The sequence below is a fragment of the Tribolium madens genome, unplaced genomic scaffold (genome assembly GCF_015345945.1).
Source record: "Tribolium madens isolate multiple individuals breed KSU strain unplaced genomic scaffold, Tmad_KSU_1.1 Scaffold_91;HRSCAF=231;Tcas5.2_LG7, whole genome shotgun sequence".
NCBI lineage: Eukaryota > Metazoa > Arthropoda > Insecta > Coleoptera > Tenebrionidae > Tribolium > Tribolium madens.
Genome location: NW_025401063.1, coordinates 12,356,548 through 12,381,374, shown reverse-complemented (window position 1 = coordinate 12,381,374; position 24,827 = coordinate 12,356,548). Strand labels below are relative to the sequence as shown.

Sequence of the window (24,827 nt, the reverse complement as noted above, 5' to 3'; positions counted from 1 at the left end):
CTTTCTTGAGAAAACAAGCTTGACAAGTTTTTATTCACAATCACAAAGTAATAATCAAATTGCATTGCATGTGAAAAGTTGGAAAGCATGACTTCATTTAACAATTGGTATGAAATATACAGTTTAGGTTAGGAAGTGGTCACTTCCTTACCAGTTCATTGTAATATTAGGAAAGAGACACTTCCCAATCCGAAAACTAATAAGGAAGTGAATATTTTTCTAACCTAAATTATATTTCATTGGCTTTCTGTTCTTCAAGAAGGATGATTGTAAATAGAATAGTATACAAACCTTCGTAATCGTCGCTTCGCGCCTCGGTGATCAATTTTCGCCTCGGCAATGAAGGACCTCTCACCTCGGTTTGCAATCTACTATTATTTAAAAACACATTTGTGATTAAATTCAGCATCTTGTGTCACGTAGAATGTTAAGTGAAATTGTTTCGAGTCGGCGGTATCTGCAGCTGTTTTGTTTTTATCCGTATGTAAAAAATGTGGTAGCAATAAATTTTCTCTTTCCAAATCTTAACGTTCCTTATACACATGAGAGTTTCCGCCCGTTAAAAAGCTTGGCTGTTAAGTTTCCATCGGAATACAGGCAAACAAAATAGAAAAACCATAAAAATCCGGGTGTGACGTTCCATAAAGAACCGACATGAAGTGCAGAGGGGGTCTTTGGTAAAATTTCAAATATCATAAACTGGCCGAGAGTCGTATGGGCCGGCCGCAGAATTGCGTATTTTTACTACACCACCCGGTCGATGGATATTTTGCCTGTTTTATATTCGAACCGTCCCTATTGAAATTCGACCGAAGTTGGTCGAAAGTTAAACGTGAATATTTCCGGGTTTAAGATTCAAACACGACTCCTTAAATGATATTTGGAAGTTGTAATAAAACTATCTTTTGATGTATCGCAAAAAAATAAAAATTCTTTGTTAAAATTGCAGCGCTCCCGAAAATCGATTTATTTTTTATTTGAGTGGAACCGAAAAACGCTTAAATCGCTGTTCCAATTAAGCCATTTTTCGGGTCGCTTTTCCCATTTGGCGGAGGGTTGGAGCTATTGACTTTCGATTCCTTTATCCAAAATGAGATAGATCTCGGCGGATACTATTCCAAAGTTTGCAAAAAACATATAGGGAGACACTTTTCCCAATACGTAAATATACTGACTACGATTGGAAGTAAAGAAAGAAACGAGATACAAGGGTGAAATGTTTAAGGTCCCCAGGCAATGAACGGGGATCATGGAGTGCCTCAAATATACTTCCTTTTATGAAGTTCCTGTCAAACTTTTTCATACCCATTGCAGTATCTCCCGTTTTTTCTTTTAATCCCAGCGGTTATTAAAATGTTTGCGTTTCCAATGTCGATTTTTTGCCTGCTGGTGTATACTCCCATATAAACTACCTGAGAGGTGAACAATGACCCAATATCGACTAAATTGAATATTTACTTGTATCATGTTTCTGAATTGCTGGGAAAGTTTTGGGCTTTGTTTTATATGTGGAGAAGAAACAAATTTAGATTGGTTCTCTCAAAAGAATATAGTTTAGCAATATTTCGCTTCACAAAGTCAATTTCAGAGTTGCAAAACAAATTACATTTGTGATACAGTTTGACAGTTTGCTGAATATACATTGGGATTTGGTAAATGTTCATGAATCAATTGTCTCAGACCGGAATCGGAATCTGTTTCTATTAAACCCTTTAAGAATGTTTATATTTCATGAAAATTTAATTTAATATTTCTACTTATCACTGATGTTCTTTCACAAACACTGTACTTTTAAAAAAATTAAAACTTATAGTATTTCTAATTAAATTAGAATGACTTTTATCGACAACTCTTGCTTTGATTTTTGATCGCATCGTAGCTAGCTCATTAGTTAGTGCCTTTCTTATAATGAAAAGCAATAAAGCTACTGATTACATCATTTATGAAAAATAATGAGAAAAGTCAGAGTCTTTTTTTATCTCCTTATTATATAAATAAAGACTAATTTGCATCATTTTTAACAGTTAGAGCTAATTGGTAAAATTATCACAAAGACAATATTAAACCTGTCCTTTGTAAACTTTTTTATTTTCTTCTAAATTTTTAATTGTAAAGCTGTTTCAAATCGTTGTAGGTAGTCATAATCAAATTCGACAGTTAATTTCATAACAACTGTAAACTAGACCTTTATTTTAAGCTTCTTAGTAAAAACCCTTCGATGTTGGACTTTTGGAGCAGATAAATAATTTAGAAATACTGAGTAGCAAAAGTTTTTCAATTGAGATATTGATTGAAGTATGACGCTAACAACTTGGTAAAATTTTCCATTTCTGGAGAAGCAATATGAAAATTTAAAGGCCGTTCAAGAGCTTCCGTCGTTTAATTGAAAATGTTTTCATGACTCCGGAGCTAATAAAAGTACAAGTGCACACATGAACGAGCAGCATCGCCTCTTATCAAACAAGAAGCAGAAGAGGCCTCAAACTTTCATATATTTTCTCGTAGGCGGCTGCCGTAAGTCACAAAGATGTTTTGTGTTGGCGCCCTTTTATGACGCGACTTCCAGCCCTCCTCTTTGTCTCCTTTTATCAACTTCTTCCCCAACCTACCTCCGGCATCTGCTTACTTTCTTTCTCATCGACATGATACAACGCATATTTGTTAAATTCGAGAAGGTTAATTATGGTAAAATGACTCATTTAGGAGATTTCAGTGTTGAAAATGACCGAATTAAAAAAATCTGTTTTAATTATAGACTATCAGTTACCGGGTAAACATTGTGCCATTTGCACTTCTCGCATGACAATGAGCGTATACACAAACCTCTGTTACATAATTCCGCAGTTTGAATGAAACTCTCCAACAGACTTAACAGCCAGAGGCGGGTTAAATGGCAATTGGCAGTGTTTTAATGAGAATTTCTAGCATTGCCCTGACAAGTTCGCTCGACTCGCTGGACCAAAGTCTCCTTTTAACACCTTCGTGAGGATAAATTTATAAATTTATGACATATTCGATGCAGATCACATAGTACTATCATAAAAATTTTATGATCCGGCATTGTGGTAAAAACCTATCTAACTTAAACAACATTTTCATCTTACGAATAATATATTTCGTATAATAAAGCATTGAAATATGTCAGTGCGACGTATTGTAGCCTCTTTTACAGTATTTCTGCTATTGGGAAAATATATGACTTGGGTTAGAAATGTCCTATCGACACGATATTTGCATTTTTATTCTGAATAAAGCATCACCTGTGGTAGACTCGAAAGCTGTCGTAATACGACTGTCAGCAAATAGTTAATGAATCTCGCAAGTTATGTTCTATATTTATGCTACATCGTGTACATACAGGATGAATATAAAGTATGGAACCAAGCGGTTTTATTTTTTATCATTTGCCTCCAGAACATAATAATTAATATAAATTAAAGTAATATAAAAAATGTGATCGTATTTTCAGAACGAAATTTTGTTTTGTTTTTGAGTTATGCGATTTTTTTTGCCAAAATTGCAATTTATGTGAAAAAAATTTTTTTTTTTAAATTAAATTTAAAGCAGATAGTTGTAATCCTTAGAGTATAGCTTTTATGAGAAAAATTATTTTATAGTGGGTTGCCATTTAAAAAAATATATTTTTTTGTAGAACTCAAAAACAAAAGGAAATTTCGAAAATTTTTATTCTTATTAAATCTTCACATTTTTATAGTACTTTATCACTCATCAATTAGTTTTTGCAAAAAATAAATAGTTTAAGCAAAAAACGTTTGGTTCCATACTTTTTATTCACCTGGTACATGTACCTAGATTACATGATTTGAACTTATTACCTACTCATCAAATGAACATGCATTTCATTTTCGAAAATGTAACGAAAGCAACTTAATATATTTTGTTTATCCGCAAAAGTGACTACCTTTACTACATGTCACAAGTAAATGATTTACGTTTCAGGTTTGGGGTTTATAGTTTTCTCGCTTAAACAGTTTTTTACTTATACCATGACATTATTGACAATTACCAATGTTGTGTCTTTCTTGCCTCTTCCGCTGCTTCAGCAATTTCTGGACAGGTACATTGTAGATTATCATCATCACTATCATCACTCATCAGCATTCCACATTTGGCACTACTAACTGCACTAGTCATCTACTAGTTAAGTTAATACACACTTTGGAAAATCTTAACACAAATTCCGATACTGACGCGTGATGTTTGTTTATAACCGTTATAATGAGTTTATTAGTTGCAAAGCGTCCTGATTATTTTGTCCATCTACTTGCTAATTAAATGTTTTACTTTCGATTTGAATTACGTTTGCAGATAAAATAGTATACGTTATTCGGAGTAAAAATAAGTTTATGTAGCTCAGCTGAATTATTTGCTTCACTATGCTTGGCAAAATAAACTTTGAGCTTTGCTACATAAAGTACCACTTTTACTGTTTCTAACAACCATAGCACGTTAGATTTTAGTCATGAGCCCACTGAACAAGCATTCCGATCAGCTGTAACCATGAGCGTCGCATCGCGTTGCGTAATAGGGTCCAGAGTAAGCTTGCTTGCTATTCGCAAATTTGTACTCACTAATTAATGAAAAATTAACCAAATGATTTTATAGATAATTATTAAAAAATAAATATGTAACAACGTATTAACTATAATAATAATTATTTATTTCAAAGTCTGGCACGCCTCTGCGAACGCACTGGTTGCCTACCTCTGCGTCTAAAATCTACCGCGTCCTGCTAGTAATAACACTAATAACATAACATTAGTATTAAATTAGTGCAACACATACAAAATCATTGTCTGCTTGCACTCTTGTATAGCTAAATGTTTTGTTGGTAGCCTATTATAAAATTCTTTTCAATTGTGAGTATAAAATTTTCCCTCATAGGGAAAAAACATAGATTGTTGTAAGCCATCATCACTATTTAGCTTATCTTTGAAAGTAAAATAACATTCCGTGATTCTTTTTTTTTTTTCAGGAAATAAAAAAGTACTCGCTCAAAGCTAGCGGCGGCAAGTTAACGAGGTTAGGCTATCATCTCCACTTTGGTTCTTCCAGAACTTCCTATGCGATTTGCATCAAAACCACCGCCGTTTAAAACTTAACCTTCTTAAAAGCATATTTTGAAATCTTCACTTTAAATTGTAATTTCTAACGATTAAAACCAAGAACTCTATTATCTGCGACGTGTCAGACGTGTACAAGCAAGGAATTGATTTTTTTATTAATAGAGTTTAAAATAAAAGTTTATGGCTTACATAAATCAAGAACGGAAATCTTTGAGAAAAAATGGGCATTCAAGGCGTGCTTGTCAAAATTCCGTCTTTTAACTTATTAAATAATACAGAACATTGAAGTTTCATTTTGTTAAGAGTGAGTAAACTTAAAATTTGATTTATATGTGCCTAATTTTACCGGAGTGCTCCGCAAAGTGTAATACATAAAATAAAGTAGAAAGTAACTTGTCTTAAGGCTGGATATAAAACTTTCAAAACAAAATAAAAACTTGATATTTTAGAAACGTAGGAGAAGGGAGCATTTTAGACAAACGTCTACATTCCCTGTGATGCTGATGCTTTATCTCACTCAACTTAACGTTACTCAAAGTGATTAATTCTATCTAATGTATAAAATGGTTAAATGCGATTCTTATGGGTCAACTTTTAAAATTATTCAAAATTAATGCAATGTTTTATTTTCAATAATTGGAGACTCTTCAGACCGAAATTTATTCTGTCCCCAATTTCCCTCCCCCTTACAACACATCCCAACAGCGAAGAGAACGAAACATCCAATCTAGAAATTGCTGCGTGCCACATTTACACCGCACTTGTAATTAATGGAAACATCGCTGCTGCCTACGTGAACAGAGATATTAAAATTTACCGGAATTAATCCGGCTCCGGAGTTCGCTCTTCAGTCTCTTGCATATACGGCTAATTAATACATGTGAGAAATTTTAATTTTCAAATTTTTTATTTTTTTTTGTTTTATTGTAAAAATGGTAATGGTGGAACTAATTAAGTGCATGAGTTAAAAGTGTAAACATTCAGAATCCCAAAAGAAAATTTGTAGCCGGATACTTATTGGATTGTTATTAAAGTATTAAAAAATAAGAAAGGTTCTATATTTATTAAATAAATAAAATGGCAAAATGAATTATTAACTTGTATACATAATATTAACTAATTAATGAATAAATTAATCACCAAGTTAAAGCACTGAAGCCTTTGTATGTATTACAGTAACAAGCTGGTTTAGCAAAAGTTTTTTATATTTTCACAAAAAAGATGATGTTACACTCATTGTTACACCAGAATAATTTTAATAATACTATCTGAAAGTTATGAACAATTTCATACAAAGAATTTAAAACTAAATTATGAATGTAGAAGTTATTTGTTTTAAAACCTTTTATAGCTTTTATATAAATCAAAAAACTCGGCAACTACAAAAGCTTTTGAAGAGTTTACAAGAGTCTAATATTACTATGCGCTGTATTTGCAAGAGCAAAAAAGCTCGCAAGTGCTGCACTGTAATATCAGAAAATGAATTTACCGGCGAATATAGGTAGTGTTTTGGTTGTTTCTCCCTGCATTTGCGTCGAATCTTGTTGACTTTTTAATTAAAAATTAACCTGTAACGAGAATCAAACAGTGTGCAGTGTGTTAATCTTTTTGCGGTTTCAATTCACGAGGTGCATGCGTTTGAATAACAAGTTAATTAACCGCAGGTACCGCTGATTAATAAACCTCAAAAAGTAATTGAATTTTAATCAAAAACAAATTCGTTTAACTGCAAAGACTTGAGACAATGATTAATGGTAATTTTAATATTGACAAGTTCAAATGAAAAACGCAATTAGGACCAGCTTTAACGCTCATAATTTATGAATATTTATACAGAGATCCATATTCGAATTCATGGTGCTCTTAATTAAAACAACGAACACTCTGCATGATATATGAGTTCATAGTGGTGGCCATGCGAAAACTTCCATAGGGACTGCTTCTGGATTCTGTTCTATTTATAAAGTGATGCCATATTCGTTCATTAGATTGTAGTATAAATTTGTTATTTATCATCGGAAAAATAGATTGCGTATTTTGTCACTGATTCAGCCGAATTGGAAATGAAAACTGCTGCTGTACAAATTATAGATTGCTTCTTTTTAAATTTCACATGAGCTCGGAACGTTGTAAAATTCATTGCGGCTGTAACATGGTCGGTCGTGTTGTGTGCAGAATTGCATGAATTTGGAATAACTTACTTGCAAACCACGAGAAATTGCTTGTCTGATTTTTAACAACAAACACATGTTGACTGCCACATTTTACACACAGATTTTCTCTTTAGTCACCATTGCAAAAAATTAAGTGATTTTCGCTCAAAAAAAGAAAAATCTTCTTAGATTTTCCGCTCACAAAACCTATTCAAAATTTCAATAACTGAATAAAGTATGAATGGCCTGTGGGTAATTTGTTTTGTTCCAGTGTTTCTTTTGTATGCGAAGAATGATATTCATTCATAAAAATAATCCTGAAAAGATTTTTGTAAAAAATACAATTTAAATTCACAAGCTTTTATTTGAATAAAAGAAAGAGAATAAACTAACAAACAATACTTTTCATTATTTAAAACGTACGTTTTCATATCAGAGTAGGTAAATATATAAGTACACGAGAATTATTCACAACTTAATCGTACTTAAATAAAATTCAAAACCGTATTTACAATAAATGAAAATATTGCATGTGTAGCAGCCATAACGGCGCATTTATCGAGAATGTAACGATTTTCAATTAGATTTTAATTATGTCACTTTATTACAACCGGATTTTATAGGGCGCCGAGTAATCTTATCCTTGTGTAAATTTACATTTACACCACTAAACTCTTCTCTACATTTACGGCTCTGACCGCAAAATACGTAATAATCATACAATCATCAAACACTATCTTATAATTACGAAAATTTTAATTTCTATTTCGAGTAAATACTTTTACTGGAAACCAATGATTTATATGAATTTTATTAATCTTTTTAACTGGAATTTAGATTATGAGTAGTTTGCATGTTGTCAAGGTCAATTCTTACATAAAATTAAGATATTGTTTCAAATTACAGTTTTTGTGTAATAATAGTTGGACAAGAGGAGGATCCCTGTTCCACAAAATGCACGCTCATGTTACCTCCTGGAATCGTATAATTGCGTTTTTCCTGTCTAAACTATATGTTTTATTTCTTTAAAAATTTTAACAATTATTGTGTTATTCGATTTCCCAGTTACATAATTGGGAATTTATGAGTGTTGATATGTTGTTTTCTCTCCCATTAATTGATAAAAACAGTTGTTTACGTGTCATCAAATAGTTGTGTCAGAATTGCATTTATCAAAAGGAGCGAAAACTCCTCGAAGTTATCCTAACAAGTTGACCGGAAGCCGTCGCATTCGCCGAAGATACTTTGTAAAATTGTATCAAACTGTAAACATCTCAGAGGGAATTTATTGCGCTTTACTCCAGATAAATTCTTGTGTACAAGTTCGATATTTATTCGTCTTCTTGTCTCCGACGTGATCTACACAATGCATGACTATGCACTTTCTATAAATTTCATAACGCTTTTTCTAAAAGATCTCCGCTTGTCTCAAATCTCTATGTCAAGTTCACAATTCCCCGCAGGCCTAACTTGAAAACTTGTGTAATAAGCCGGAGTCTGTATGCATCGTTTCGCTTACAAGACTAAAAACTAGTCCAATTTTATTAGATTAGGAACAAAGTTCTATAACTTCATAACTAAATGGATCAACCTGTTGACAATCTTTGTCAACTTTGTTTTTGACAAAAACCGTTTTATTGCCGAACTAATTTACACTAAAAACAATCCGATACTCTGCAAACGAGAATGTCTTGTTTTACGTGCTTGTTATAAACTACATGACTCGGCTTAGGCAGGAATGCAGGAGAATCAACCTAGACTAGAATCGAATCGACATAAAAGCGAAGTTAAATTGTCTTTTTTTTAAGTTGTTCTCATTTTCGAACATATTTGGGCACACTAGAGACTAGAGCAACAGTTGGGATTCTTTAGAATTTGAATGCATAGAATGCAAAGAATTCAAGAATTAAGGTTCAGTTTTTCAAACAATAGTTTTCTTAGGTAAAAAAAAAACATTGCATTTTTGTATTATGAGTGTTAATACAAAAATGTAAAAATGTGTTAATCTAATGACTCATAACGACTTTATAATGTCTGCTTAGTTACAACTATTTGACGTTATGAGTAGAGACCGGATTTTAGGTAAAATGCCTTTTTGATTCTATTTCAGGCCCGTAGACGGGACTCAAAATTTTAAACATTTCAGATGAAATAGAGTTCGTACACAATTTTTTTGCGTCCTAAAATCCTAAAACGCCAGCATTTGTCCTAAACACCACAAGCATTTGTCCTAAAACCATAATTTTAAATTTTTCAAATTTCTTAAACCCAAATAATTTGTTTAACTTTATTTCGGGATTTTGTTATCGCCTTTCTGTCACTTTATATTTTTTCCTTCTACGTTTGAAGAAAATCAAGTTTACTATTTGATTTTACAGCAGCAACCGAAGTGAAGTATACGAGATTCTTGTTGTTAGCTTCGAAAACAATACATACTTCCGTGCCCTGGACAAAAAACAAAATCGTCAAGTTTTTATAAATATCTGCTTATTTAATTAAAATTTATCTTAAATGCAAAATTACAATTTAGTTGCCAATGTGGCCATAGAAAAGTCCCAAGCTGTAGAAATAAGAATGTAATATTTTGTTATACGAGTATAGCTATACATATGTATAGCTATCGCCACTTCTGTCACTTCTCACAATGTTTTTTTTTGTATGAAATAGTGAAACCGAGAGTGAAACCTTGTGTAGCTCGTGAGTACAGTGGTAACACAGATTCTTCTTTTACACAGAAATCAAAAGTTTCTGACCAATTTCTCCTTAAAAAACGTAGTTGCGACGTTGTCAGTGTGCCAATAGCACGAAGTTTATCGTAAGTCGAGTAATGAAGTTTTGATTAGATTTGTTCGTTTCAGTTAAGCAAAAAATGTGATTTTTTGAAGTAAAGTGAATGATACATTTTTACTTTTGCAAACTCTATCTGGAGACATACTGAATTTGATTTTTTATAAAACATACATTATTATCTGAGATATTATAAATTAAAAAACATTTATTCTCTAGGATTTTATGAGCTATTTTCCTATTATAATGTCCTATTTTATATATTTAATGAAAAATAAAACCCTATTTATATTGAGTGTTAATTTTATCTGTTTGGTTATTAATAAATAAAAAATAATACGTATAAAAGTGGTATGTTAATTAGTTAATTTATATAGTTTATACCTTTGTTATTTTCTAACGAGTAAAAATGTTGAAGTTATAGATGACATTCTAAACATTCTACGTAGGTACTAATGCGAAAATCAGAAATTGGAAACATAAACAGAATTGCGCCTCATCTTATACTTTTAAATAAAAATCAAATTTTACTTTGATAGATTAAAATGTTTAAACATTTTCTTGAAATAGCTACACAACATTTGCTTTTAATCTAGTGAAAAATTAGCCAAATTGAAAATAGTTTTAATTTTAGATTTTCTTGTAAACTTTTGGATCTTTTGAAGCAGCGCAAAACATCTTCCATTCCCTAACGTCGACTTTGGTGTAAATGAAACCAAGTCTGCAACATTACCGAGCAAACTCAATCGTAACCTCTCCAGTTTACCTAAACTCATACTTGTGCCATCGTTTTACAGAAGACAGCCCGTTTCATATTGTCGTACACCCCTTGTATGTACATCACGTTACAACCTTTCCGGGTAATTTTCGCGCTTAATGGCATTATCAGTTTCATCATCCGCGAAAAAGTTATTACGTTTTAAAATTAAATCGTTGCGTTTGATTGAAACCACTCGTCACACGCATCCGGAGCCAATTTTTCAAAGAGTAATGCAATTTCTATCGTCACGTCTAATAATGTCTTTGATGCAATTATCGCCCGCGTTAAGTGCGGTTTTTGATGGAAATAAATTTTTGCATATATTGACTTTCATACATAAACGCTTTGGAGTGGTTTTATCTTCGATGAATCGATTTTGTTTGTTCAGTGCACCGGATGATAAGTTGCACAAATGATCATTTTTTAATTGGTGACCTGAAAACGCACAGTGGATGTTATGGATTTTTAGCGGAGATGCACTAGATTCATTGATCTCTCCAATCAATATTCAACAGATTTCAAGGCAACGTAAATGAGTGTAATTGTGTTTCCTTTTCTCGGTTTTTATTCAATTGTAGAAGAGTTCCGTTGGGTTAAAAAATTAATTGACAGTCTCGCATTTATCTCGAAATAGTTGCAGTAGTGCAAATAGTTCTGTGAAACGAACACAATATTATGTTTGTGTTTCCATATTTATTTTGAAAGAGTTACTAAAATATTGGTAGGTTTTACATTATATTCCAGAAAAAAAAAACACTCATAAAATGATGAAAAAACAAATTTTTATGTTTCCTGCTTCAACTTTAAAATTAAAATTAATTAAATATGGTAATTGAGCATTTTTTCTGAGAAGATATAAAAGTCGCTAAACGATGATAAATAAATTTCAAAACAATGAAATTATTTACGCACGAATGAATTGGTCATTGATGACTGACTGTCCATATATTATCCATATTTATTGTTTCGCGTTCGTTTTATTCAGATAGCATACAATTGAAATTGTATAATTTTTTATAAGCACATACATAATTAAATTTTATGTTTACTGGTAATTCTGTTATTGCGTTTGAGTAGATCAGTTAACTCGTACTCTGTTATATGATCTATAAAATATTTAAACTTTGTTTACTTCCACTTTATGTAGCCATAAAAATAGTTTAGCCGCTGTTTTGGAGCCGATTTAAATTTTTCCAAAATATAGTGTAACCGACTTTTTTTATAGGCGAAGAAAAAGTAGCCACCACACTGGTTTAATGGCCGTCACAGGTGTGAAAGACTTTTATTGGTACATTAAATTAACATGGCTGCTGTTTTCTGCCACGACCATAACAATGCCTTTTACGATGTTTTTGGTTTTATGCGTGCGTGCGTCAGGTGTGAACGCATCTTTAACTGCATCACAAATCGCTTAATTTATCATGCTGTAATAATTGCAGATAAGCGGGGAATTTTAGCGCAAAATTACGCATCTGCTAAAAGGATGAAACCATTATCTAAATTAACTAACACAGTAAACTATAAGATTATTGTAATTAACGTAATTATACGTGTACTCGTACGTAAGTACTGTGTGAGAAATTTATTAAAGGAACTCTGTGGTAGGTAAAACCGGTGATACTCATTAATGAAACTAATTCTAAGATTTTTGGGAAATTTGTTGTTGCGAAAGTTGAGTGACCAGCGTTTTAATGAATTAAAGATTAGTGTTTTAGCATTGTGTCTGGTGTTTATATTGGAGGTTTAATGTTATGTTGATTGTTTGTTGATATAACATAAACCGACTGTTTGTGGATGGAAAAACCGGCGAAATATAAACAAGAATGACCACTAATATAATTTCTCCATTATATTTTTGGCTGGCTTATCGACGAAACTTATTGGCGTGACCTCCAAATTAATGATACTGACAAAACTACTCTTTTAAGTAGAATTAGATCAAAAAACTTAAAAAAAATAAATTTAATTAAAAATTTATGTTAGGTTAATTTAAGAACTTTAAGCTAAAAATAAGAGATATTTTTAAAAATAATGCTGAGAGTCGTTCAAGTTTTATAAAGTATCTCCAAAATTTTAGCAAATCATTTGCCTCACGTAAATTTTTTCTCTCTAATTATATATCCTCACTGACCCTTCTTTTTGCCTTCGCCAATTAATATTCATGAAATCGTCTTCTTTTTCTCGGGTCTCCAGTCAATCAGCACTTTTTCCTCCGTCACAAAAATCCTTCCTCTTGCACTTTTCACCGCAGATTAACTAGAGCTCAATAAAACCAAATGATGTATTAGTCCAGCGATAAATCGTGCGCATCCGACTGGATAATCCGCACTAAGTAGGTCCGATTGTGAAGACGGGATGCCCCGCTGACGTAACAAATCTCGATAACAGTTCAGAGTCGCGGGTTTGACCAAATAACAGTTCCACCGGTTATTTAACGTTAATCCGAACCTGTTTTTTACTCAGTCAATAGCTAGCGATGGAGTGTGGTTGTGTGGCGCCCTACATCGGTCCGTCTCTGGCGAACACCTGCGGGGGTGGCGCTTTTTTCCTCTTCATGAGTCTTTTAGACACTTTTATACGGAATAAATGCGACTTGTCCGAAATCTGCCAAAGGGTCATTCCGAAAACTCAGCCTGACATAGAGTACGACTTTGTGGTGATAGGGGGTGGCAGCGGTGGCGCAACGGCGGCAGGAAGACTGTCAGAAGTACCAGAATGGAAAGTTTTGCTAATCGAAGCTGGCGGTGATGAACCACCAGGCTCCCAAGTACCATCGATGGTTATAAGCTACCATGGAGACCCACACATGGACTGGAATTACAAAACGGAACCGGAAAAACAAGCATGTCTTGGATTTCCAGAAAAGAGGTGTTCCTGGCCTAGAGGTAAAGTCTTAGGTGGCTGCAGTGTCATCAATGGGATGATGTACATGCGAGGACATCCCAAAGATTATGATAATTGGGCTACAATGGGCAATACGGGTTGGGGATACCAAGATGTGCTCCCAATTTTCAAAAAATCTGAGAATAATCTGCAGATTGGGACTCTCGTTGATGCTGCTTATCATGGTACTGGTGGGCCAATGACCACTTCAAGATTTCCGCATCATCCTGAATTGGCAGAAGATGTTATGAAGGCGGCAAGGGAATTGGGCTACCCTGTCAGTGACGATTTGAATGGGCGGCAATATCATGGGTTTACTATAGCTCAGTCGAGTGTGAGGTGAGGCCAATGTCAAGGTTACAGTTTTTTGCACTAATGACTTTTGATTCTCTTTGTTTGCACTAAATAATTTATCGTTGACTTAAGGTCAACGATCATCTACTAGTATTGTACAACAAATTTTATGGTTGCTATTAAATTGTCATGAAAATTATCTATTACGGTAATAATTGCCATAACCGTTAATTTGTTGTCGTCCATTACGATTACGATTTAGTATTTATTTTTATTATTTAATAACTGATTTTTCAAAATTTTTAAATAATTCGAATTCAAATTAAATATTTATTGTAGCAAATTGATATAATGATAACACCGGCACACAAAAAAAGTGGTTTGTACATTTGACCAGATCCATCTATCTGTATGTGATCCATCTGTTGGCAATCCTAACTCTAATTTTTAAAGCTTACCATTGGAGTGCGCTTTTGATTAACAACAATTCAATAATCTTGAGGGATTGCACGAGTACGTCAAGTATTTGTCAAGCAAAACCATATCCGGTGGCAGTGTTTCAAATTATTAACAAAAATACTTTCAAATCTGTTACCAACAGACTCAGTCTTTTTGGATCACTTCGTATTTTGATACGCTGAATCCGAAGTTCGTTTGGCCTGTACACTCTTAAAATTTTCAGCAAAGTGGCTTAAATTAAAATTTTAAAATTTTGATGTGAGCACCTCTGGTGTTTGGACGCTAAATTTTCAAAGATAGACTGAATTCACCAATCTAAGAAACCATAGATAGCATGCACTAGCACTAGTGAATCTATTTGACACATGCACCTACAAGTGCAACGTGTCCTCGGATAGGTGGAAACGACTCAGCACGCCTGAACCCCAAAAAATGAAACTTTAATTCGAGATTTTTTTATTCTTTACAATACCTGATCGGGAACGCAATTTATAATAATAATTTACTTAAAAAAAAGTTTAATGTCTTTTTATTGTTATTTTGCTTCTGTCGAATGCTGATATACGCTTCTAATGTCTAGGTGGCTTGATCTCACCTTTTTTATTGTATTATCGTATCAACAAGAAATTACTCCCTGGATTTAGGAATATTCGTGAATAGGTTGCCATAAATTTGGTTAGGTTGGTTTGTACTGACAAACAAAAGATATGGTAACTAGTGTCAAAAATTTAGGTTAAGTCACCTGTCACCTTGTATCGATAATTTAATGGATAGTTGACAGCAGGTTGACAGAAAACGTCAACCGTCAACAACAAGGGGTAACCAACCCTAGGCATTCAAAATTACTTCTGAAAATTCTAGTTACAAACAACATGAAAAACGTAATTTTCCTAACAATTCAACTCCTAGGTGGTAGTTTCTTGTTGACAAATCTGTATTTGTGGATTAATTTATTGGCCTTATACAAAACTGAAGATTAAATAAAGCTATTGCTGTTCTTAACAAAAACAATTCGCAGAATTTATGGAATTACACTGCATTCCGGATCACCTACAGGCTGCGCCAGAACTCGCGCCCCGAGTGCATCACATAGCCGTGCCATGAAATGAGTACACAAACGAGACCATTTGCACAAAATAATTACCTACATATTGCATTAATATTTTTTACGATAGGAATCAACGCCGATTCTTCAATTTGATAGAGTTCCCAGTCACTAGGTTTAATTAAATAAATTAATGATTGTTTTGAGCTTACACTTTTGGCTTCAATTTAAATATTTGATTTAAAAATGTTTAACAGAAAACTATACAGGATGTAACTCGTGGGTAAATTCATTTAAGTTAAAACTGATTATTTTTTAAAAAAATTCTTGAACGTCGATTTTGTTTTCTAGAATTATGCTGAAATCGGCTAATCTAGCTGATTTAATGTTTAACTGATCAATGAGCATATAACAATGTTACTCTAGATCTTTTGTCTCGTCTCAACATATTTTTCTGTCAATGTAAAGTGAAATTGGTTCGATGTTCAGTGAGCAATAGAAACGCTCTTTTCGCATATCACGTGCTAATTATGCATTTGTACAGTTGGTTGCACTATAAACGGAAAACCGAATTTTCTTTAGAATGAAACAGGTTTTGCTCTTTTCAATTTAGTTGTTAATTTGTCATGTGTCGCATTCAAATATTTTTTTTGCAATGCCAAACATAAATGCTGAGAGCATCAAATGCAAATCAAGATATGAGTACTTAGGTGAAAGCCCAATAAATAATAAACATAAAAATCTTATTTGTGTGGTATTTTTTTATATAAAAAAGCATATGAAATTCAAGTTTTGTCGTCATATGTCAGAAACAGTGACGTCAACACGATTTTTGAATGACATATATTTATGTTTGTAAACATACAGGTGCGCCAGAACTCGCGCCCCAGAGAAAATTTTCAAGTAAGGTAAGATTCCAGGAACATGGAAAAAAATGTTAACAAAATTTTATCTATAAAAATTTCGAAGTTATGAAAGTTTAAATTTTGCACTTTGACTTTATTTATTTCTTTAAAAAAAATAATTTTCCAAGTTTTATTTCCAAGGCTATTATTAGAAGAGGAAACAAGGAAGCTGTATCGTAAATTGTAACTCTGTTTAATGAGTTTAATGATATTTGTGGCTTTTATTGGCAAAATTTTTGTACCTTTACTAAATAATTATAAAAAACATATGCAAGATCATCAGACATAAAAAATGTCAAATGTGAAAAAATAAATGTCAAAATTTTTTGACAGAGAATTTTTTAAACATTTTTTCCATGTTCCTGGTATCCTATCTTACTTGAAATTTTTCTCTGGGGGGCGAGTTCTGGCACACGGTATATTATGGAATCCGCTGAAAATAGTTCCGATGTATGCGATGTAATCAAAATTCAAAACATATTTTTCTTTCGGATAATTTGACAATACGGATAATCGGACCTTTGCCCTGCGCCGCTCCTTTGTAACTTATCCACTTGTACGTAATAAACTTTTTATAATTCTCGTTACGTAATAGACTAACTAGTTTTCTATATTTTATGTTTATTACAAAGATTGCGTATTATAATAATAAGAATATTGGGTGGGAATTTGTAAACAGATAATATGTAATTTTTTATTATACCTGCATCATAATCCTAAATTAAAACACGCTGCAGCGTGCGTAATTTGGCCTTTATAGCACGCTGAATTTTAAAGTTGTCTAGGTAACAAGAAATAGTGAAATGTATGGACCAATTACAACGTGAAAAAATTTGCTTAACAATGTAAACTAGTAACCGTCTCTACGAAAACGAATCGCAAACAACCTTTGATAATTTTATTGTGTAAATTCACATTTTTTCAATGCTCATAAAAGATTGTAAATGGGCAGGTATAATAAAAAATAGCGTATAACACTCGTTTATAAGCGCCTTTAAAACATTTACGACGTTGAAAGCACTCCGCTGACGCGTCATGCTCTTAAACCCATCGTGCGTGTTTTAAAGGCTTGCTTATACGAGTAAACTAGTATGTATTATAATATACTATGACAACAACGCTTTACTAGATAATAAATGCACAATTAATGACGCTTGCAATGATTCATTTATTACATGTTATTTACTTGTTATTGCTTCTTCTTGTTTATGTGACATGTAATTTGATATTGTTATCACGCAAAAAAATAAGAAAAGAAAATCTAATATAAATTCTTCAAGTTTTTAGGCTTTAGGCAATCTACTTTTATTTTAATTTAAATCACTTGCTTTTTATACTGGATGATTTTAAGGTAAGTATGCACAAGTATTTTAAAATACATAGAAATATAGAGTCCAGATATTAGCAAGGTTTTAGTTTCAGGTTGCTACGTAACAACGATTAAAAGATAAGTTTACAATATGACAATCTACCCAAAAATGGGCTCACTACTTGTACGCTTTTTTTTGAGTAGTGAAAGTGTACACAGTATCAATATCATGCCTAGGCATTTCGTAAAAAATGCATTGGAGCATTGATTAAAAAAATAAATCCATGACTAGTTCAGAATTAATTCTGAAAATGCTCCGCGAACAAAGCTATTATTAGCTCCTAACGTTTGGCAATATCTTTTTGAAACATTCTGTACAATTATCATGTATGTCTTACAATTTTTGGTTGTATGCTAAAATCGTTAATTTGGGTCATGAATGCATGCTTTCATGTACATACCTTAATAGAGCTGATTAATAAATAATTACGTACGCCAAAGGCCCGATTATCCGTATTGTCAAATTAGAAAGAAAAATATATTTTGATTACATCGCATACATCGGAACTATTTTCAGCAGATTCCATATAATCCGGAATGCAGCGTAATTCGATAAATTCTGCGAATTGTTTTTGTTAAGCACAGCAATAGCTTTGTTTAATCTTCAGTTTTGTACATACATGGTCAAATTCATCCACAAATACAATACATAAGGTGAGATTAAGCCACCTGGACATTAGAAACGTACATCGGCATTCGGCAGAAGCAAAATGTCAATAAAATATTTTTAGGTAAATCATTATTAGGTATAAATTGTGTCCTCGATAGGTGAAACGACTTGTGTAAAACATAAAAAAATTTCGATTTAAATTTTTATTTTTTGGGATTCAGCTCTGCTTGGTTAAAGATTAATTTATTTCTAAAGTAATTTTAAGTTTGAAAAATCAAGTATGCCTTGAAATTTTCAAAAAACTTATTTTTCTATAAGTCAAGTGCCTTTTGTGTGGCAAATACGACAAAAAGTTATTAAGAAAAGTTGTTTAGAATCAGCATTTCAATGTTTTTTAAGAAGGAAGTGTTCATGGAGATAACGATTAATACTTAAATTGGATTGGACGCGTAATCAGTCTAGTTCATACGATTGAAATAATTTTGTTAATAAAATTTTTGAGCTGTCATTTTGACGAGAATTTTGAATTTTTTGTAGGTATCTATAAGCAAAGTTGAACCCTAAATAATGAAATAGCTTAATAAAAAATAGTTTCGTAATTTTTAAATTCATCTTTTGGTATATGGACTCACGCAACGTACGTTCTCAGGTTGCTTGAGTCATCCTTAGATCTGAAAGCATATGTCTGTAAAATGTTAAGTAAAATGACAAGTCAAAAAGTAAAATGACATGATCAAAAAGGTGATGATGATAATAACTAAATTTATAATTTACCTTCAAAAAAGAACGTTCCTAGTCGTATTATTATAAGTCGGCGACTAATTACAGTCCATTTTGCCGTTTTACCTTACGATTTGTCATCTTATTTGACGTTTCCCGTAAAGTTAAACATACGTTCTCGGATGCAAAAGATGACTCGATTACAAATTATCTTGATCGCTCGGTATTTCTGATCACTGTATAACCGTAACAGCTAACTGCAATTTGATATTTTATTTTGATTGCCGTAAAATAAAGAGTCAATAGTATTCGTTTTTATAAATGAGAAGTGTTTAGAAATAAACTCAATAATTTACTGGGTGAAATCGAAATAAGTGAACAAAGAAGGAGTAACTTCTTGATATAAAAAGACTGCAATTCTGCATTTGAATTTTATTAATGAATTAAAATTATTTAAATTTAGTTAAAGTTCTACCGCACGCCATTTTCATAAAATCGAGGAAATACGTTTTGGAGGAAATACGAGCTGATTCTTGACAAAGAAATTTTGCAAAAAAGACGATTTATCATTAAAACTCTCTTTATCGTCGCTTATTGATTAGGTCAGTATTTTCTTTGCGGGGTCGTCCTGTTGTCCATTATGAGCGTAGATACAAATAAAAAAAAAGGATGCACCATTGGCATGCAGTGTTCGAATTAATCATCCGTTATTTACGTCTCTGTCTGTACTTGGTACTGTGCTTTGTTTAGTAGAAATGTCGTTGTCACGCGCCGCAACTGGGACCCCTGAAGGGGATTTTGACCCATTCTTGCAGCCGATTATAAAGCTAATAATCAACACACACATACGATGTCACGGTGCTTACGTTAAGATACTATATGCACTTATTTCGATTTCACCCTGCATATAAGGCATAAAGGTTTATTGTCTTTTATTGACTATTACAGAAGTTCAAGAAGTCAATTTAGATAAATATTAAGAAATTTATTGTTTGATTATGCCTTTTCTTACCACCAATTGTTAAAGATAAAAACAAATAAACTTTATTCATAGCCTTTGACTATCAAACAGTGTTATTATTATTAACAATATTATTTTTCGTCAAGTTCACAGCAAACTATGCAATTATTTAGTAATAAAATGGTAGTATGTACGAGTATTATACAGGCTGTTCGCGGATTGGGAGCAAATATTTTAACCACTAAAAGAATTCGCTATGAAAAGTCAATTTGAAGATCTAACAAATTCCGTATCCAATTTTTTTTTGCATTTTCCCCGCCACGATTTTCACGAGCCGGTCAGTGTGTCTGTCTCTGTAAGGTGAATGAAAATAATTTGCAACTTATATGCAGAAAAAAAGGATCTTTTTGCCTAAAAAAATTATCAGTTGTTTACACGCGTCAGTTTAGTCAGTTGAAATCGCGCTTTCGGATGAATTGAGCACATCGATTTGAAATCAAATTGTAAATCAAGTCATTATGGGCAACTACCAACTACTCAAACGCCTTATTGATTAGTGTACGGGCATCACTTCCAAGACCGATTTTCACTAAATGTTTGGGCAGAGAACATTGAAGATCTCTTTAGTTAGACCCTACATTCTACCTCAACGTTTAACTAGTGCCGTTTATCTTGATTTTGTGGAAAATGTGTTGGCCGATCTGGTGGAGGACGAGCCCTTGGCGACACAGAGGGACAATTAGTATTTACAAAATAGAGCTCTATCACATTGTGCCAGAATCGTCAAAAATTAGTTGAACAACGATTTTCCCGAAAGATGGATTGCTCACTGCATGGCCACCGCGGCCAGTAGATTTAAATCCGTGTGATTTTTTTGTGGGGTCACATGAAACAATTAGTGTGCGCAGCTCAAATTAATACCCTCAAAGGGCTGTGTATGCGAACGCAATCTTCCCTAGCTCGAAGGGTACAAGTGTGCATTGCCAACAAAGGACCACATTTTGAGCAATTTTTTATAATAGCACTAACACTGCCACTGATCTACCTTAATGTGGCGATATTTTTTTTGTCTTTGCGCCGTTTTTATGAATGAATGTAAATCTGGTATTAAAATATAGGCGGAAACGGGTTTTCAACCTCAACGTACTTTTAATTTTAACTCAAAAATTACGTGCTTTCCGCAAAAGTTGGAAATAAATGTTGTTTTTCTTGACGAGTCCTATTAGTGGTTAAAAAAATATTTGCTCGTGATCCGCGAACACCCTGTATTTGGACTTGGATGTGTATTTTTATAAATTCATGATTCTTTATCAAATGTTGTTTTTGTTTGTTCTATCATGACGAATTTTTTGTAGAAATGGATCTCGTTTAAGCAGCGCCCGAGCATTCCTCCGTCCAGGCCGCGACCGCCCCAACCTCCACGTCATGCTGAACTCCACCGCGACGAAAATTCTAATAAACACCAGCAACAACCAGAAGACAGTTTCAGGCGTCCAATTCCTCTACAACAATAAATTACACACAGTCAGGGTAAAGCGGGAAGTCGTCGTTTCCGCAGGAGCCATCAACTCGCCGCAAATTCTCTTGTTATCCGGCATCGGCCCCAAAGAAGAATTAGACAGAGTTAACATTCAACAAGTTCATCAACTTCCGGGCGTCGGCAGAAACCTCCACAATCACGTCACGTTCTACATGACGTATGAAATGAAAAAGCAGAAGGCTATCCATGACCTGGATTGGGCGAACGCTCTGGATTACATTCTCAATCGACGAGGCCCGATGTCTTCTACGGGCATGTCACAAGTCACGGCGAGGATCAACTCAAAGTTCGCTGATCCTTCTGGAACTCATCCCGATTTGCAGATTTTCTTTGGCGGATATTTGGCGAACTGCGCCGCTTCCGGGGAAGTGCGGGCGGTTAAGGATCCAAAAAATCCAGACGCTCCGAAACACCTGACGATTTCGCCCGTGGTGCTGCATCCAAAGAGTAGAGGATATATAGGATTGAAGACAAACAATCCATTAGATGCTCCGCTCATGTATGCCAACTATTTGAGTGAACCGGAAGACGTCGCGACACTAGTCGAGGGAGTAAAAGTGACACAAAGATTGGCCAATACGAGCGTTCTTCAGAACAAGTATGGCCTGACTTTGATGCGCGAGGAATACGGGGACTGCGAGAAAAAATTCACGTAAGGAATGTTCTTCGTAAAAATGAACTGTTATTTTCTACTAAAAAATTTCAGATATGACTCAGATGATTTTTGGCAATGCGCAGCTCGCTACTACACCGGGCCAGAAAACCACCAAGCTGGCTCATGTAAGATGGGTCCAGCCTCCGACCCTATGGCTGTGGTCGACCCCAAACTCCAAGTATACGGTATTGAAGGTCTCCGGGTCATGGATGCTTCAATAATGCCCACACTAGTCTCTGGAAACACACACGCCACTATTGTTATGATAGCCGATAAAGGCGTCGAGTATATAAAACAAAAATGGTTGCGTAGTGGGACTATTGCTAACAGATTTGGAGGAACGAATCAAAATAGTCAAAATGCACCTCAGTTTTACCCATCTGCTAGCTCAAACTATCCCAATTATCCCAAACAGTACTATCCGCACCAGTACCAACAGGGAGTTAAAAATACGGGAATTAGACATAATGAACAATTCCATAGAACTCATCCTCAGATGCCCAATCCTTTCATGTCGACACCTAGGCCACAAAGGCCGTTTAACCAGCAAGGGTATCAAGGATACCTACATAATTATCCTGACTACCAACATGACCAAGAAGTTAACAATTACAATTCATATTAAAAGTTTTAGTTAGGAAACACCTATTTTTGGTGTTCAAAAGTTTTAGGTTCTTAATATATTTTTTATTTATTTGTGCAAGCCACAAAACTATGCGAAAGAACGGGGAAGTGGATAAAGCATTTTTTTATTTTTATTTTGTCAATTCAGAAATAAATATCTTACCAACAATAAAATTTCTTATTATATGTTTTATGCTCCCTTCGTACCAAAATGAGTGTACGATTTTAGTTTTTAATAGATTATTGAATTAATGAAATTAAATGTATCTACAGTTATTTATTTAAATTAAGCATGGAAAAAGTGATTCTAATAACCGCTGGAAGTTTGATATTTGACAAAAAATAGTTTTTAATGTGAACAAGTAAAATTTTGCAATAATTGTTTATTAGTAATAGTATTATTAGTAGGTATTATTACGGTCGTCATAGCAAAAACTACCTACAAAAAAAAAAACAAATATAGCGGCCAGCGCCAAAGAGTTACGAAATTGTTACGAAATGTATGTAGGTAGTTTAGTTGTGAAGATATACGTTCCACGAGGTGTTAAAAGAAGATTGTAAATTATTTAAGGAAGTATATAATATGGACCAAAATAAACAAAAAAGTCTTAATAAACATGAGTCCGAAAAGTAACGGTTTCGGAGATATCGAATGTGAAAAGTTTTAGAATTATTACTACAAGCTTCTTTTTTAGTTTGAACAGATTGCAAATAAATGTTTCAAAAAACGAATAATCTTTGATATCTCCGAAACCGTTACGTTGCGAACCCATGTTTCTTAAGACTTTCTTGTTTGTTTTGGTCCATACTATTATCTCCTGAAATATTTTACAATCTTTTTTTAACACCTTGTATAAATCTTTGCATATTTTTTAATAAATTTGAACACTTATTTTGAAACGCAATAGCGAGTTTACACAAGTACAACTAGAAGTCAATTGGGTCGTTGCACATATTTTTTTATTGCATATTCTGAATCTTTATTAAAAAATAATTGACCCAAAAATTCATAAAATGAAATAAAGATTTGTCAACAAGAAATTACCACCTAGGATTTGAATTTTTAGGAAAATTACGTTTTTCATGTTATTTGCAACTAAAATTTTTAAAAGTAATTTTGAATGCCTAGATTTGGTCACCCCTTGTTGTTGACGGTTTCTGTCAACCTGCTGTCAACTATTAATTATGTTATCTATACAAGCTGACAGGTGACTTAACCTAAATTTTTGACACTACACTACAAAATCTTTTGTTTATCAACACAAACTAACCTAACCAAATTATCCCTAAATACTAGGGAGTAATTTCTTGTTGATACGATAATAAATTCAAAACGCGCGCGTTTTATGCTTGCTGTGAGGCAATAATCCAGCTTTGCGCTCATTGGCTGCTTGAATGTCGGTAATGCAGATCTGTTGTAAGGTTATTATTGGGCAAGGATGATAGACGTAAAGGATTGCTCAGGCTCACGAATCTGTCAGCCGGCGTCACGTGGTCCATAGACATGCTGTGACGTCACATCTGGTCTTTAATCGCGTAAAATACATGGGAGTTAATAGGAGCAAATACCAAATAATGCAAATAAAAGTGAATTATGACTTTAATTTGTTAAAATCGCTTTTGAATTTATAATGAAATTATTGTAGTTATAATTTGAGATAATACAAAATAGAATTTTCTGTTTATTTGTGTCCAAAAATTGAGTAAATCTGTTTTCTAATCGGGGTAATCAGACGCAATAATACCAATAATTCATTGTTCTCCATTTTAATGATATATAAGACATTAAGAATAGAAACAAATTTTTTACTTTTTATATTGATGGGTATTTTTTACGTTGTAAAATGCTCAAACAAAAATGATTTAATAAATAAATTTCCATTGAGATTTTTTGATCACAAAGTCGTGAAAATATCAATAATATTCCTAGGTATACATACAAAGTAGAAACGGTTTTTATTTTTGACAATTTTAT

At 33.3% G+C, this 24,827-nt stretch overlaps 2 protein-coding genes across 7 annotated transcripts in view; one reads left to right on the top strand and one right to left on the bottom strand.

The window, feature by feature from the left end:
* Nucleotides 1-24,827, bottom strand: part of LOC123012005 (hemicentin-1-like) — a 182,806-nt gene that overhangs the window by 96,455 nt on the left and 61,524 nt on the right. The window contains exon 1 of one of the 6 annotated variants that reach the window (XM_044409751.1): nucleotides 12,919-13,006. The exons of 4 other annotated variants lie outside the window; for them this stretch is intronic. Coding sequence is in view for 1 of the 2 variants with exons in the window: in XM_044409750.1 (XP_044265685.1) it covers nucleotides 4,028-4,109 (82 nt within the window). In the remaining variant the exon portion in view is untranslated. Of the gene's footprint in view, nucleotides 1-4,027; nucleotides 4,168-12,918; nucleotides 13,007-24,827 lie in introns of those variants that run through there. One more of the 6 variants, XM_044409750.1, reaches the window with a different exon arrangement.
* On the top strand, nucleotides 13,220-23,026 carry LOC123012006 (glucose dehydrogenase [FAD, quinone]-like). The gene is made up of 3 exons (XM_044409752.1): nucleotides 13,220-14,009; nucleotides 21,389-22,225; nucleotides 22,280-23,026. The coding sequence occupies exons 1-3, from the start codon at nucleotides 13,264-13,266 to the stop codon at nucleotides 22,851-22,853; spliced, it is 2,157 nt and encodes a 718-aa protein (XP_044265687.1). The 5' UTR covers nucleotides 13,220-13,263; the 3' UTR covers nucleotides 22,854-23,026.